The following is a 17,392-nucleotide window of genomic DNA, read 5'->3' as shown; positions in this document are numbered from 1 at the left end:
TCAGATGGCTTAGTGCATTTTAAGTGGGATGCAATTTAGCACTCTCCCATCTGACCAAAGCTAAATTCAGCAAGGGAAAACAATTTCCAAAGACCAACACATCCATTTGCCCCTTGAGAGGCCAGACAAAGGTTGTGGCATTAGAACAGATTACCAACATCTGCCTGAGTGTGCTTCTGATAAAGGAACTGTTAGACTCTGATGGCAGTGAGACTGTCCCTCTTTGCAAAATAGCACTAGGTATTTTCCAGATCCAAGTATTTCAGTTGCATTGTGCTTGTTATTGAGCATTGTAAGAAGCAGTGCAGTGAGACTGGTGTAATAGCAAGAAATAAAAAGAGTAAATCACATTTCTGTGTATATTTCAGAGGTTCTGCAATTTTTTTAATGCGCAGTTGTCTCTGCTGCCACATTTCCTTTGGGTTTGTCTGTCATATTGTTAAAGAAACAAAGCAATGTTTTTTTCAAAAAGTGGTTAATAATGTACGTACCCCATAGTCTACCACAGTTTCAAAGAGCCAATTACTGTTAGACTGTTGCATAAACACATATTTAGAAAGCATGAAAATGTGCAATTATTTACACTATTCAGTACCTAATACATCATATTTGAGCTCCAAAATGGGAATTACTGACATGATGAAATATAATAGCTCCAAACAAATTGCTGTACTACAAGAGGGGCCCTGTAGAGCTGTACTCATTAAACACACTTATTAAAAATTCTTAGTTTTTTGAAATCAAAAATCACTCAGTCACTTTAAAAAGCTCATCATCACACAGTATTTAATCTGTAGCTTCTTGCAAAATCCTATGGCTCAACAGAGCTTTGCAAGTATTGTATCTGGGGAAAACCAAAATATTGAGGTTTGTCTTAAAGGAATGATGTGGAACTTAGTGAGGGTGAGTGGCAGCACCTGGCTAGAGACTGGACAGTAGCACAAACTAAAAAGAAAAATCTGAGTTATTTTTACACACTGGCTGCATTAATTAAGCACAGCCTCTTCAGGAAAGAGGCCTAAGTCCTGCTTTCCAAAAGACAATTGTAGTTAAATGACATTAATCTATTTTAGGAAAATGGTAGGAATTATTATTCAAAATGTGATTTCATTATATAAATTGGGGCATGTCTTCAGTTACTGATTCAGCTCATTTCTGTCACTGCCTTCACAAAAACATTGCAATGGAAATAAGCTGGAACAAAGAAAGATTCCGGTCTTTGCTGTACTTTTCCATAAAGGAAAAATTTAATTATTTGCTCTTGAGCTAAGGAATGATGTATCTTTAGTTCTCAGAGTTCTGAGGATTAGAGCAATGACCAGTTCCTGAGAACAACATTTTGGGATAAAAGTTATATTGCCCTCTCACAATTTACAAATGGAAAAAGACTGTGTTTTTATTTTATTTTATATGCTGCTGCATATTCCACCCATTAGTTTGCAATTACAAGCTGGTGCTGCTATGGGAAACCTGCTTCCTCTTGATGTGATACCAGGCATATTTCAAAGAAGGTTGATTCTTAGCCCTGTGCTCAAGTCAGGCAACTCTGTCCCCAAAACCACAGATACACAAGGCTGCTGAGTCAGAGATGCTGAAATCACATCATTTGCTCTTAGGACACCAGACCAGAGCTAAACTGCTGCCCCTATCTGAGGCAGACCTGTCAGCCAGCCCAAGCTGCTGGCAAAGGGCAGACTTGCCTTGCAGCAGTGAGCAGGAGAGACTGTTTGCCATAATCCATTGCTTCTTGGATTGTGGCAAAATTACTGAGGTTTCATGCTTGTTTATGGGCTTGGAAAAATGTTAATTCTCAGCTAATGAGATGTGAGGCATGCAGTGCTCAGTCAGCAGAACAACTTTTAAATTACTGTTTCGCTTGTAATGACTTCCTGTACGTTTGTTATGGTGCATCAAGTGGCATTTTTCCTCAGCTAGGTGCTGTGCATTCAGGTGCTGAAATACACAGGCATGGCTGTAGGCTCCATCAGGGCACTTCCACAAGAACTTGCACACCAGCAGAAGTGGGGTACACAATCGTGGGGTCAGGACTCTCTCACTGCATTAGCACATTGGAAGGTCTCCGTGAAACTGGGGTCCTGAACATCCCTACAAAAATCTCCAGCAGTGGTGCATTTGATAACACACCCACCTAGTCTGAAACTAAAGCAGAATTCAAATCCAAACATGCTTTGGGGGAACCTTTAGGGGGAACTGTGTAAATCTGAACACCTGAAAAGATTATCACTTTTTGTATGTGCAGTATAATCAAAAGAAACGGATTAATGGAAAAATGAATTTAAGCACATTCCATACAAACATATGCAAAGGGCTTCCACAAAATTTTTCATATCTGTATCAAAATTAATGCAGCATTAACAAATAATGCAACATTACATTTTAAGTTAAATAATCCCTGTGTCCTCTTTATTTGTGCTCCACTTGATAAGAAATACACTTATTAGTTCTTTGCATAGAACAATAGGAATTTCTGTTAAAGTTATCCTTCTCCTCTAAAATCATGCTTTTTCCCATTTAATTTGAGACTATCAGCTCACAGGTATGATGGCCATCTTACTCCCAGCATCTCAAAAGGCCAACAGGGTCTTACAGAGCAGCAGGCTACAGCAGTGTGTCCTTGCACTGAGGACTGCTGACTGCATGCCAGGCTTTGCCAAAGCACAGCTGGAGGTTTGCAGGAGTTGTAGTCCTGGTGAGGCCATATCTCAAGTGTGTGATGAGCATGGCACTCCCCAACATGAGGGAAATACGGACATTGGCAGAGTTGGCCAATGGCAGTCACCCATTTTCAACTTTGGAGATGTCCAAGTTGTATGGACCACTGGAGAAGTCAACCAAACAAGTGCTGTCTCAACAAAATAGTAGAGTTGCTCTGTGTTTCTGGAGGTGTTCACAAAGTTAGGTAACATATTCCTTCAAGACATTTTTGAATAATTAAGGTCTTTCTCACATTCTTACCTCACTATAAGCCTTAGCCCAAATGTTTAGAAGCATATCAAGCAAATAAAGAGTAAGAATAGTAAGCAAAGATGGAATACCAAATGGTAATACTAGTTTTTAATTCCCTGTATTTGAAACACATTTATAACTTTGGAGACTGCTGTAACTACTCCAAATGATATTTTCAGTTGTGGAAAAAAATAACTAGGCCATGCCATACAAAATAAAGGCCTTTTCTCACCCTTTCTGAATTTCTCATTAAAAACCTTCACTGGCTTGGTAAAAATGGCGGTTTGTAGTGTGATGTGGAGCTTAACATTCATGAAGTTGACTACTAGGATAGGAGAGATGAAACTCATACTAGCTATGGTCAGACACCTCTGAAATTGGAAGTAATGTTCTCCTCCAAGGTCAGATCCTCATTAGCAAAGGAAAACATTTTAAAGTGCTGATTTAAGCAATTTGATAGCAGATCCAAAAGCAGAACACATTTTAGGATTACTCAAGGAAAGAGAGGAAATGAACCATGTAAATTCTTTGTCAAACAGTTTTCTACAACCCTCAGATTTATTTTAAGTTTCAACATCTGCATGAAAGCCTTAATGTAGTTATATTTCTTCAGACCTTCTGTGGAAATATCCTAATTTTGGTACAGATCCAGAAACCAGACTTAGCTTCAACTGGAAATCACATGTGAAATCCTAATTTGTTGTTTCCTTTTGAACAGAGCAGTCTCTGAAAGGACAGCTCTGAGGAATCCAAAGGACTTGCATCTGGCATGCACTCAGTTACAGCTTCCTTATCCACAGGATTTGATTTTATTCTGCCTGGCACAAGTCAGGTTTTAGACTTGTTTGCATTTTATTTGTTTATTTATTTATTTTTAATTGGCTAGGCAGCCCCTTAGAGATCTTCTACAAAATACCTGACTTGTCTTGATCAGATGTTCCAATGAATGGAAGGAAAAAGGTTTGCTCAGCTGAAAGACTGCAATTAGCATATACTGTGGTAACTCTCAAACCTGCTGGCTACACAGCATGATTTCCTTGGGATTTTTATTTATTCTGCTTTTAATCAGAAGTGTAATGTTACTGAGAATCACCAGATGGCATTGCTGCAGATAACTCTGATATTTCTTTTCGCCTAATTCTACAGAGGATAGGAATTGAATTGCAATCCAGAGCAGAGTTTTTCCTGATGTTACAACTTGAGCTCTGTTAGAGAGATGTCATTACATATTTGTATATTATACCGTATTATATATTTGTATGCACGCGTGCCCATGCCTGAGCCCTCACAATGTCATAAGGTTTGTTTACAGCAAAGGACCATGCACAGCAACATTGGGAAAGTCTAGAAACATAAACACAATAAATGTGGGAGAAAGATGTTCTTTAGACTACTTTAGCATTTAATTGTTTCTTAATTACTGCATTCTTCAAGCTCATTGAAATGATTCACAGACTTAAAATTAAAAAGCTACTTATTTAGTGACCGGATTTGTTGGCTGAAGCGCTTCAGCTACAACAGTTGCATCTGCAAATAACCTGGGATCAAATTACGTAATAACTCACAGCTCATTAAACTCCTTTGAAGAGCTCAAATGACCTGGGTGTTAATTTTTAGTGCAGCCTATGGTGTATAACATATGTCAGCACTTCAGAGCTGCTCTGCCTCTCAGCCTGCACAGCCCTGCTCCCAGGGACAGCCTCAGTCAGGATGCCTCCATGGGTACCGCTGACACTGAGAGAGCAAATATGAGGGTGAACGGAGCTTTTCAGCTGACTAGCTGTCAAGGCATGATGCAGTTGTGACATAGAACTTACTACATAGAACTCTTGAGTGTGTCCAGAGGAGGGCAATGAGGCTGGTGAGGGGCTTGGAACACAAGACTTGTGAGGAACGACTGAGGGAGCTGGGATTGTTTTGCTTGGAGAAAAGGAGACTCAGGGGTGACCTTATCACTCTCTGCAAATTCCTGAAAGGTGGCTGTAGTCAAGTGGGGGTTGGTCTCTTTCTCCAGGCAGCAACTGACAGAGCCAGAGGACACAGTCTCAAGCTGCATTAAGGGAAATATAGGTTGGATATTAGGAAAAAGCTTTTACGAAAGGGTGATAAAATATTGCAATGGTCTGTCCGAGGAGTCACCATCCCTGGATGAGTTTAAAAAAAGACTGGATGTGCCATGGTTTAGTTGAGGTGTTAGGGTTGGGTTGGACTCAGTGATCTTAAAGGTCTCTTCCAACCCAGTGATTCTGTGTGTGATTTATAATTCCGTATAAAATGTCAAGATTGCATTTTCTCTTCCTCATTCCAAAACCCTTCATTTAAAAGCAAGGATAAAGGGAATATGTAGCCAGGTGCAGTGTTGGGAGGAAAGGGTTAAAACCGGAAGATTTGGCAAGGAGGGAATAGTTTTTGCTGAAAGTGACCTTGCAGGTGGGAATGTTAAGAATGTCAGAGTGGGAAGGAGTGTCCATTTATTATGCCCAGTTTTGTTCATCCTATGCTGGTTTGGAGAAGTAGAATTCCCGCTTAAAGACAACACACCCACAGTCACGCTCGAGCCTTCTGCTGGAAGTGAGATATCATAAAAGCACAGCCTTGTGATAAATTGCACATGTGCAAGGCCCTTTGATGCCTGGGTCAGGCAGTGGTTCCCCTCATTACTGTGTGCCAGGATGAACTGAGCCTAACAGAGGCTCACTAGCATGAGCTAAGCCCAACAGAGCCTGTGCCCCAGTGTGTATCTGCTGCCCAGCCATGTTGGTGAGGTAATGAAATAACTACTCTGAATTTCAGCTGTGGTTTGGTGGTTGCCATCATTACCTGTATGTTTTGACTCACACATGGGGATTGACCTCTTCTCCCAGGCAAACTGCGACAGCATGAGAGGACTTAGTCCTAAGCTGTGCCCGGGAAGGTTTAGGTTGGACATAAGGAGGAACTTTGGTGGCAGACTTTGGTAAGGTTAGGATTTTTCTCCCCACTCACAGTGTAACATTTCACCTCTTTGGTGACACCAGGTTTGTGCCTCCACCTCCATTTTTACACTTGGGCTCAGTTTCATCGAGCTGCAGCCACCCTTCAGTGTCGCCACAGCAGCACTAAGGTCAGTGCAGGCTGCAGAGGCCACCAGGTGGGCAACCACCCTTAGCTGAGCTCTGTGCCATAGTCAGCGCACAGATTTGTAGTTAGAATGAGCACATCCTCAGAAACTGAGCTAGAGGTGCAATTGCAGAAATGAAGTGCCAACACTGTGTGGCGAAAGGAAATGAAAACCTGAGGCTGCCAGCCCAACAGCAAAGGCTAACAGGCAAAGTGTGATTTTTGTCCATAGTTCTTGCTTTATCCAGATACCCTGGAAAGCTGTGCATCATTGCTCTAGAGGAATAATTTTGAATCCAGTAAACCAACAGCTCTCCTGTCTTTTCCACCATCAAACTGACATTTCCCTGGACTTTCAGCTGTCAAAGAGATTCTCCATATCAGTGTATGATCACAGCTTTGGTATTAGTGAATTAAAAGCCATGTTATTGAGGGCATCGCTAATGTTGATGAAAGGAATCTTTCTTGGTTGAACAGGCAAAGATGCTTTAGGGGCAGGAGGACTGTTCTCTGATTTGGGGATGTTAAAACCATTTTTAGATCATAACTGTTCCCATGTCTCCACAAAAACATTTGCAACATCACCTCAGTGGAGATAAATCTGAGATACTGTTCTCCTTTCTTCATGTCTGCCTAGTTGTTGCTCCATTTCCCATTTTATTGAAGCAGATATAAATAGAAACCATCAACATTGCCTTTCATACTTCTCTTCTGTAAGCCAGGCACAGGCAACACCAAGGTAGTCAACACAGATGCTTTTAAACATAATTAATTAAATTCTAATATCCATTAAGCAAATAGTGGTATGTAAGTCAGGTACTAAAAGAGACAAGTTGTCTGAAATGCTACCAGTGGAAGGGATGGGCCCTTGGAGCCCAAGAATTGGAAAATGAAAAAGATAACTCAGTGAAATTCCCACAGCAGAAAACAGGCATCCACAGCAATCTTTAAAGGCTTGTATGTATGTCCAAAGAGAGCACTGCAACTCATTCCTCTCTGCTTTTAACACCCTGACTACAGAAGCAATAACCCAAGACATACTCACTGGATTATGTTTTTCAGTATCACAGGTTTTTTTCATATGATTTTTTAAATAAAGCCAGCTACCCAGAGAAGAGACCAGGCCTCCATAGTTGCACTACAAAAAAGGGACTACAAACAAGAGATAGTTTACAGTACAGATTTTCCTCTTTCATGTTTTCCAGCATTTTTGGCTGGCACACAGAGCCAGCCTTCTCCATTTATACGCCATCATCTCCAGACACAGGCATCATTTTCCTAAGTGACAGAAACAACCTCTTACATAGAGATAATGCAAAAATAATTATTCTCTTCTGTATTAATGATCACCGTTATTTTTATAAAGGAAAAGTGTTACCAAAGCCATTCTCACAGAATAGAAAACCCTCTTTGGGATCAACCCAAGCTGATTTAACAAAGATGAGTGCACACTGAAAAATCCCTGAAAACTCCCATCCTTCAGCTTTTGCCTCAGAATATGTTTGACACAAACTAATACCACACAATGAAATAGCACACACCTTATAAGAAATCCTGTCTTTGTGGTTTGGTGCAAACCCTCTGTGCTCACAAGGGCTAATTCTATAGCAGAAATGCTGTCATGTGAATACTATTTCTTTAGTGATTTAGATGAGTATTTCTCTGCAGCATTTGTTAAAAATGCTTTGATGTTTGTGATGTACTGCCAGTATATTTCCAACAGTACTAAAACTTGCGACTTTTAGAAAAATCTTTAATTTAGCTGAACATTTTTGGTAAAAGGATTTAAAGTGTTCTTTGATGACATAGAACAATTGACAAGCAGCTTTTAAAAAGACTTACAAGGAATAAACAACTGCACCTGTGAGATAACACACAGAAGGACAAAAGTTTACAGAAAACAGAAATGAAAAAATACAGCAAAAGAGATAGCAGGTACAGTGAAATACGTATAATAGTCAATATTAGTCAAGAACACGATTAGTATATGAACAGCATATGAATAGTAAATGAAGCTTGTGTAAAACAGTGGAATGGTTGCACAGAAGTCAAAAGAAAGAGGCTCTCTCTCATCCTGCCACAGGAAGAGCACACACATGTAATGGCTCCTGCCTCTTGCTTTCCTGAATGAGAGAGGCAGGTTTGGAATTTGGTTTTACTTGGTTTTTCTTCCCCTTAGGCACTATTTTGGTGACAAAATCTGAAATTCATCATGGTTATTTCCAAAAGAAAAGCAACCTCAAACATTAAAAGGAAGGTTAGAAGTCTCATGTTTACACTGAAACCTCTCCCTCTAGCAAGGCTTGAATAGTCTGAACTGCAGAAAGAATGTAACAGCAAAATGTGAACATGCATGTTTCAACCTGCAGACTGCTTCTTCCTTTCTTCGTTCTCACATCCGAGATGGGGTCTAGAGAGCTGGAACAGTCTCTTTGAGCCAGTAAAAACCACATCCAGTAACTTATACAATCACTTCAACTTTGTAGAAGACCTCATCAGTGGGACCCTTCTCTGCTGGTCACAGCCAGCAGAATTGCCAACCCAGAGCCTTCTTTGTTTGGCCTTGCCAAATTGTGACTGCTCTTTTGGGGAGGACAGTGAGGCAAGGCATGACCTTGGACTTCCCTTCTATATGCTTTTAGCTTAGAATAAATTAGCTTGAACACAGAAGGAACCATATCAAAGGCATCAGCCTTGGTCTGTGTGTGGTTTGAGGCGGATTAGTCTGTCCAGCTCCCTGGTGAAACACAAGACTCCATTAAGGGCTTGGCATCTGGCAGAGAATAGCTTGACTTGATGGAAAAGCACTGGAAGTACCTTCCCTTTCCACCCCCCTCTGGATTTCCCTTTGTGTTACTCACCAGTGCTGCTCTGGATGGTCCTCACCGTGGTGGTGGTACGCGGGGGAGACGAGGAGCGCAGCGATATGCACTCGTCATCCTGGGAGCAGCCCTTCTCAATGGCCCGCACGTAGCTGTGGCTCCTCATGCGGAAGCAGCCCGGCATTGGCAGATCCAGCGCTTCCACGGCCTGAGACTCCAGCTCGCTGAACACCGACTCGCAGACGGACTCGAACTGGCCGTTCACCTCCATCTCACTCACCTGCAGACAGACACCGGGCAGGGTCAGTGCATCCCGTACGTGGACATTCCACACTGCCTGACATAAACACTCTCAAGCTACAGTGGCACAATGGCCAGCACCTGTTAGAGGATCCCTTTGCACATGAAGAAAGACAAATGGGACATCCCATTACCAGCAACAGTGAGGGGAAAGAAACAATCTATAAAAAGGGGAGACAGAGGTGTTGGCAAGGATTCAGCAGAGTTTGGGCTCTTGGCTCTTCTGAAACTGGTGGGAAGCCTGGAGCTCTCATAGCAGCTTCTGTTTTATGTGACCCAGAACCCATGGCAGAGGTTGAATGTTTGGTCATTGAGATCACTACATGTAAAACAAAAATCACACTTTCTTCGCAGGGTGAGGAAAAAACCAAAAAAGATCAGCTTAACCCCAGTACATTATCAGTGCAACCCACAGGCAATCACACTGATAAAACCTGAGTGGCTGGAAAGCTGCAGGGTAACAAACACAGGAAGGGGAAGTTGGTAAGGGAACCAGCTTTGATGCTGGGGAAATTGTCTGTAGAACTAAATTTCTGGCTGAGAGCAGATGCAAAGGAATCCTTAGACCCTTTGTGCAGCAGACACTAGGTGGTGATAAAGACTTGAGCTCATGGTGGTTAAAGAGCATTCGAAAACTTACTACAGGTCTTAAGAATCTGGAAACCATTTACCTTGGCTTAATTAGTAATGGATGCTCATGTTTCTAAACTGAGCATCGAGCCCTGAGCTTGGCATTAAAGCACATTAATTATCACTGTATGAGACATGCAGATGGAAACCATCACTCGAGAATTTTGTTAGTTTTCAAGCATGTACAAGACCAAGTTAGCAGGAGAAGATAAGACTATGTTGGGAAGGTAGAAAAAACCCCATTAGCAATGCTATTCCAGGATTAATATTACCAAGAAAAATGTTTTGCGGAGTCTTTGTACACATAATTGAAAAATCTCAGAGAGCAAAATATATTTCTTTCAAAGGAAAACTATTTTAAAAAGCATGGAAGAGCAGTAGGTAGTACAACAAAAAGAATAATCTTACTGTGGCAGAGAATATCCAATCCTCAAGTAAGTATCTCTGAATTAATGCATTTTTAAACCAAAAAATCTTGTTCACCTTGGCAAATGATAACCACTCCTTGGCTGACAGTTTTGTGTATTAGGTGTGCAGCTAAACAAGTAACCTGACCTAATGTTCATGTAGTTGCCTCTGACTCGTGAATTTCTGTGCTGTTTTCTCCTAGATACATTCTGGCCCTCCTTTTAGAGCATCAGCCCATGCCCTATGCAAAGTGCCTCACTTTAAAATACACAGGTAAGTACTCTGAAGTGTCTAAATATAGTAGAATGCAGAAAGGGAAATGACGTATTTCATATGAAATTCCATATTGAATAACACATTTATTTGTTATGGCCACAGCTGAAGTCCTGGTGTTACTGCTGTCACACACTTTTTTTGACATGGTGATGACTTGGTGTGCCAGTCATTAGGGATCAGTATGTGGCACCACAAATCCTGCCTGCTGCATTTCTGGATGAGTAAGGAAGTTCTTTCATCCAAGTGCTTTACCCAAATGATCCACTTAAGCTAACGAGCCAAAAATCATACCAAGGAGCTAGAAGATGTAGCAGATGAACTACTGGCCCTCTGCCCTGTGGTGTGCTGGCACTTTTGCAGTTCTTTCAGATCTGTTCCCTATGAACTCAACTGTACAAGCATGGTGAATGCAAGGACAGACTATTTCATAACACTTTAGTGTTTTAACTGAATCTGTCATGATAGACTTAATTTTTCTTCTTGTTTAGGAGCAGGATGATCTCTTACAGGATTTCAGGGCAAACATACAGACAGATTTTTTCACTTAATACATATACTGTAATATTTGTACTATTTTGCTGAAACGTTTGGAGGTACACAAAGTAAAGAATGCATCAAAAAGCATAAAGAAAATAAAATATCGAATAAAATAGTGGAGCACAAACTATTAACAGCCTAATTTTATTTTAGCACCTCACTCATCATACAAACATTTTTTTTTAAGCATTCAAAAATTTTGATTGGAGGTACTAAGCACAAGATCCTTAAGAACCCTGTCCAATGAGAGTGTTGGTGAGCACCACTTAAAGCAAAATCCAGTTTCTCCTACTGCAAGCAGTGTCCAGCGTGACAGTGGCTCTCCAGGCTGCCCCAGGTGCACGTCACCCACCTGGCTGATGGTGCTCATGGCTCTCATGTAGCTCTCGTTGCGCGAGCGGAACTTGGGGGACGTCAGCAGCCCTGCAGGGTCCAGGCTGTCCAGGCTCCTGTTGATGGAGACTTCGCTCACTGCCCTCAGGTAACTGTGGCTCCGGATCTGGAGCTTTGGCGAGTGTTCACTGGATATCCTGGGAGTTTTGGGAGGGGAAAAAAGAAAAAGGAAGAAAGAAAAAAGAGATTCCATCAAATCCAAATGGCCTCACCAGGAGTGAGAATAACCAGATGTTTTTCACTGGAACAGCATGACTTGAACTAGTCATGACACAGTTATTGTATATTTATAAAATAAAGGCAATGTCAGCACTTTTATTTGGATTACCCCACCCTTTTATTTGGTGGAAGGAAAAGGACGGAAAGAATTTTCTTTTAATTTTTTTGTAAACCATGTCTAAGCATAATGGCAAAATTGTTCACTTTCTTTACTGACAGCAGAATGGAAAAATTTTACACTGTACTGACAATGACAGTATCCAGCTCCAGAAACCCTGCCACTATGTGGGACTTTTGAAGTGGCAACACTGAAATGGCTTCACAAGTTGATTTTAAAAGAGCAAGAGGAGCCACTGAGATGAGTAGCAGAGAAAGCCCTATGGCCTTACAGAGATGAATGCAGCAACCACCAAAACCAGCTGGGGAGGCAGGTAAAGAAGGAAGAGGCTTGATGGTTCAATCAGCTGGATGATCCTAAATTTATCAACTGAACATCCACATCTCGAAATGCTGCTGGTGACATGACTCTGACATGTTCTCATGCATGTACTCATGAAACAGGACTGTTTCTCATGGGGCTTTCAAGGGTCTACAGGCCAATAGGGCAGGCAGATCACATAAACCATGCAAAACACACTCATAGTATGCCTTAACCTGGGAAATCACTCCAACAGCATAGGCCACCTGATTAGGTTTGATATGCTTTAAATTTAATTTAGACCTGGCTTAAGCCATGACTTAACAAAATGCATGCTAGGGAAGCAGCTTTACACAATTATGTCAAAGTAGAAGTTTAAAAGTTAGAAGTTTAGAAGTTTAAAATACAGTTGTATTTTTGAAGTGATAACTTTGCCTAGTTTTTCAATACAAGTGACAGGTGAGATGTACAAGGAATGAAAACCGAACAAAAAACCCTCCCCTGCCCCCCCCCGGCTTCTCCCCCCATTCCCCAGGGAATTTGTGCTTCTGTACTATGTTCTTGCCATATGTACTAAGAGTCAGCTAGAACAATCCTGCACTTGTGAGATGCTTTATCCTTTGACTGTGCTGGCTAAGTGCTGTCTTCACAACCTGAGGCATCGTGTAAATATGTGAGTCACAAAAAATGGGTGAAATACACTTGTATGAAATATAATTAATTTGGGAGATATTGTCTTTTGTAAGAACTCATTGATGAATAAAGTATCAAAAGGGTGAGTCTTCAATACATTTTTTGATTTTAAAAAAAAGTATCACAAAGCAAACAAATTAAAATATTAACTAATCTTCTATTTTAAAATGTAAATCTCATAAAGATGTTTACAGGTGTATGAAAGAAAAAACTGTAACCTAATTACAGGCTTAATCTTTGTCTCCTAGTCTTTAGAAATACATACACAGCTGACCTGAAAGAAGAGAATCCATTTTATGTCTAATTCCTGAAGCATTTGCAGATATTTTGTATTCAAGTATCTAATGATGGTAATTAGTATCAGCAATTTCCCAGTGGCATGCACAATTCTGGTAATTGTCAAGGCATTTTGGGAGGACAATTCCATTATGTAATCACTCACCTAAATAGTTCAGAAACTGGGTCTATTTCTGAATCGTCCAATACTGTAATAAAACCTAGGCCATCTCTACAATACCATGTTCTCTAGCTGCTAAATACCTTCCTAAAAAAATACATAAACTTCTGTTAATTACCCGGTACTCCTGTCACAGGATGAAGATAAAGCCTTTGCTTGCCATTTTCACTGTGCATACAGTGCAATACAACAGCCATTTCCATACTCTTTGACTCCTTACACCACTTGATCCCACATGACAAAACCTGTTTAGACATCAGAATAAGTGGTGCTCCAAGCAACTCAAAAAAAGGCACAAAAAGTGGTGAAAAGTCAACTGTTACTAATGGTTACATTTGTTTACTGCATTTTGGTAACTAACACTAACCATGTAACTCTTGGAAAAAAAAAATTATTACCTGTTATTGGATTTTAAAAAAAATGAATGAATAATTCAGCAGATGTAATTTTTCTGACGCATGTGAGCTACTTCACCACACTGCAGATCTGCAAACTGATCAGCGTCGCTTGAAATGCATTTCCTAGATTGGTTCAAAACGTATTTTATGATTATTATGTGAACAGTTTGCTGCCAATATGTGACATGCAAAATTCAAATCAGCTTGATTAGCTGCCAGTTAGTCAAATACGTCACCTGGGGCTTGTTGCTGCCCACTGATTAGCTGAGCTTGCAAGAAGACTGCAGCACATCACAAGATTCAATGCACAGATATTGCCAGACAGAAATCTGCAATTGCTGAGGCACATGCCCTTTAAAGAGTGGAACCAATAAAGCAAGTATCCATAGCACAAAGATTTTGCTGTGGCAGCCAGAGTAAAGATCATGTGAGATACTCATGGGAGTGGCATGGAAAGTCACCATAAAGAGTATAGAAATGAATTTTCTGTATGCATTAGTGTTGCATATTATTTTCGCAACTCTGCTTGAAACAAAGCAATTCCTCATAAAAGTAGATGTTCCCTTTTTTTCAGATGTGGGTCCTCAGCACAGCTGCCTTTTTTTTTGTTTTTTTTGTTCCTCACTATGCAACTGACTAGTATGACACAAATCCAGAACTGTATTTTACAGGGGACTACTTAATCTTAATCTGGGCACACCTCCCATCTCCTGGATAAACCAGAGGAGGTAACTGGCTGCTGTTGAAGGAGGTGGCACCTTGCTTACTGATTGCTACAATCTCCGCTTCATTAGATGTAGTGGTGGAGGAAAAAAGGAGAATAAAAAGGATTTAAACATAGAGAAAGAAACATTGAAAGCTTGCATTTATAATGATTACTGCTGCTTTTATAGCTGTGTAATAAATTGTCACTATGTCCTACAGTAAAGTTTAATGAACAGCTGAAATGCCACTGGAAATTTTGATAATATGCCACTTAGGAATAAATCTGACTATGTATGATGTGCAGGATCTGAATGTATAATTAATTTTCTTGGAGTTACTATTACCAGTAATGTGTAAATGAAAATACCTTTTTCTTCCTTGAGGGTTCAACTCCGTCTCTTATTTATCCTGCATTACCTAAATTTTTCTTTGTGCCATTGTAATTTCCACAATAAAAGTACAACATGCCAGGGACTGAGACTTTGGGACAGATCTTTGGCCAATACAAAATGGTCTTTTGGATCCACTCACTGCATTGGATGTATTAATTGGCAGAAGTGGGATGTGAATTATTTAGGTTGTTAAACATGCTGCTCAAGCATGTTCCATCATTTCTGCGCTGCACCCACAAGTGACAAGTCCTCACACTGGCTGCACTATGTTTTTCCCCCACACTTCTTGCCTCAGGCCTCACCTCAGAGCACAGCCACAACAGCATCACACTGATACCACACAGGGTGGGAGGCACAGCACTACTGGATGTGCTTCCCAAAAACCACAGCAAGAGGCACCAGAGGAGATGAGGTCTCTGTGTTGCTGCTGCTCTGCTGATCGCCATTGTGGGTTTCCAGAGGGGATTTGCAAGAGAAGGAGCCAGCCCTGAGCTGAAGTGGGTGGAAATGGAGTCTGCTGAGTCCCAGCAGATAAATAAATACTCCACTGGGTAGAAGAAGGCAAGTGCCTCTGATCCACCCTGTGCATCAGAGAAGTTCACGGCCAAATGCTACAGAAACTCCACAAAAAGCTCTGAGAGGCAGGAGAATGCTCATTTAATCAGAAAATATGTTCTAGTGAAGCATCTGAACCAGAAGATCATGTAGGTGTATAAAGGAAATCTTTGCATACTGCATTGAGATTTATGCTGTGCACATTTCCAACACACTGAAGCCTATTCTCCTGTTTTCATTCAAATAGAGAAAATAAAGTATTTAAAGCATGCACATCTAATCACCCTACCACTGTTGCAACATGCATGGTAAGAAATGTTTTTAACTCGCTGTTACAGATGTGTTTGTATTTACATGATATTAACATGATTTATGTGATTTAACTCAGATGAAAACACATTCTGGTCCCTCATTTATTTGATTATTTTCAGAGTAAGGAGTTGGTTGGTGTAGGCATTTGTGAGAGGAGCTAAACTCAGTTGCTTTGCTCTGGAGGATACAGGGAAGCTGGAGAGGGCCCCTTCATCAGGAATTGCAGTGAAAGGACAAGGAGTAAAAGCTACAAACCGAACAAAGGAAAAATTAGGCTAGATATTAGGAAGAAATTATTTACTGTGAGGAAGGTTAGACATTGGAACAGGTTGCCCAGGGAGGTTGTGAATGCCCCAACCCTGGCAGTCTTCAAAACCAGTTTGGATAAGGCCTTGAACAACTGAGTCTAGTGGGAGGTGTCCCTGCCCCTGGCAGTGGGGGAGGGGGCTAGATGACCTTTAAGGTCCATTCCAAACCCTTAACACTCTGTGATTCTGTTGTTCTGTATCAAAGGATTCAAAATGCAGTGTTAGCAATTAACAGTGAAATAACTTTGACTATATTCTTGAAAATGTCTTTCAAATGACAGAGAGAAGATAGACAACAGAAATTTACATAAGCAGGCAATTTTAGTTTCAAATATTTCCTTTTAATTTAGGAATGCACAATGCACTCTGTCATATACGTGCTCATTATAAAAAGCACTTTCATTTATCACATTTCATTTCTGAATGAAGAAAGGGAAAACCAAGGCTTGTGATGACTGCTGTTTTTTCCCTTTAGTTCAGACGCAATATAATAAAATGTAGTCCTGAGACTGTATTGTCTTTTGCAAGTTCAGCAGTCAGAATCGCAGCACAAAGTACAGTGTTGTGCCAGATGGGTACCATGTTCTGCCAACAGCAAATGACAAAGCAGAGTAAAGTAAAAGTCCAGGAACATGTCCCAAATGCTTCTGTAAGCCAGCAGTGCTAAAATTTGCCTTTGAACAAAGAAGATCTCAAAAAATATATCACATGCAACATGAAACCAAGAAAAAATAAATCTCAATGCCACCACTACTGTTAAGTATCCCAGCTCTCTATTTTGCTGCATGCAACTGACAGCTTGGTTCCATGGAGATAAATTATCCTCTGCTGAATGCCCCACCTCTGGCGTGGCTGGTGGGCACATCCAACATATATTTCTCTGCTTAATTTTATTTGCATTTTAGTGTTACTAGAAGGTAGAATAATCTAGTGCAGCCTGACACAAGGTGAACACTGAAGGACACCAGAGAGGAAGATGTAGAGAACAATTTACTGATGTGCATCTGTCTGATCCTGGTCATGACCTGGGTCAACCAGGCTGGGGTAATTTTTCTGTGTTGGCATCCATGTTCTGCTGCTTTTTGGTGCAGTAAACAGGGGGCTGTCATGTCACTGATGGAGACAAGGGCAGCACATAAACAGTTTTTAGCATTTGCCCTCCCCATACCAGATTTTTCTGGGTTCGAAAATCTCCTTTTGCTTTCTTGTTTATAAACAAGTGAACCTTTTCATGGGGAGTTCCTGCCTTGAAGCTAAAAAAACCATCCCAGTAAAACCTCTCTTTAGGTTCCGACCCTGCTAAAGGGTCAAGTGTGAGAAAGAAAATTCTAAAACTTGGAGATATCCAAAAAGGCTTGTCTGCTGAAGAGCAAAACAATGCCATCAACAGAAAAATGGCATATCTTCCTTTTACTTCTACTACCAGTCCATAAATTGTCCTAGCTGCATGGACTAGCAACACATACCGTAAAACTGCACGGACATACCTGTGACACAGAGTTT

At 40.8% G+C, this 17,392-nt stretch overlaps 1 protein-coding gene across 4 annotated transcripts in view; it reads right to left on the bottom strand.

The window, feature by feature from the left end:
- Positions 1-17,392, bottom strand: part of DLGAP1 (DLG associated protein 1) — a 130,860-nt gene that overhangs the window by 78,494 nt on the left and 34,974 nt on the right. For all 4 annotated transcript variants that reach the window (XM_041399299.1, XM_041399298.1, XM_041399301.1 and 1 more), the window contains exons 3-4: positions 11,392-11,569; positions 8,928-9,168 (exon numbers count right to left, since the gene is read on the bottom strand). In XM_041399299.1, coding sequence (XP_041255233.1) covers positions 8,928-9,168; positions 11,392-11,569 — 419 coding nt within the window. The remainder of the gene's footprint in view (positions 1-8,927; positions 9,169-11,391; positions 11,570-17,392) is intronic.

The sequence above is a fragment of the Onychostruthus taczanowskii genome, unplaced genomic scaffold (assembly GCF_017590055.1).
Source record: "Onychostruthus taczanowskii isolate IOZ18803 unplaced genomic scaffold, ASM1759005v1 scaffold16, whole genome shotgun sequence".
Classification (NCBI taxonomy): Eukaryota; Metazoa; Chordata; class Aves; order Passeriformes; family Passeridae; genus Onychostruthus; species Onychostruthus taczanowskii.
The sequence above is the reverse complement of the archived record's forward strand: the minus strand, read 5'-3'. Positions and strand labels throughout refer to the sequence as shown.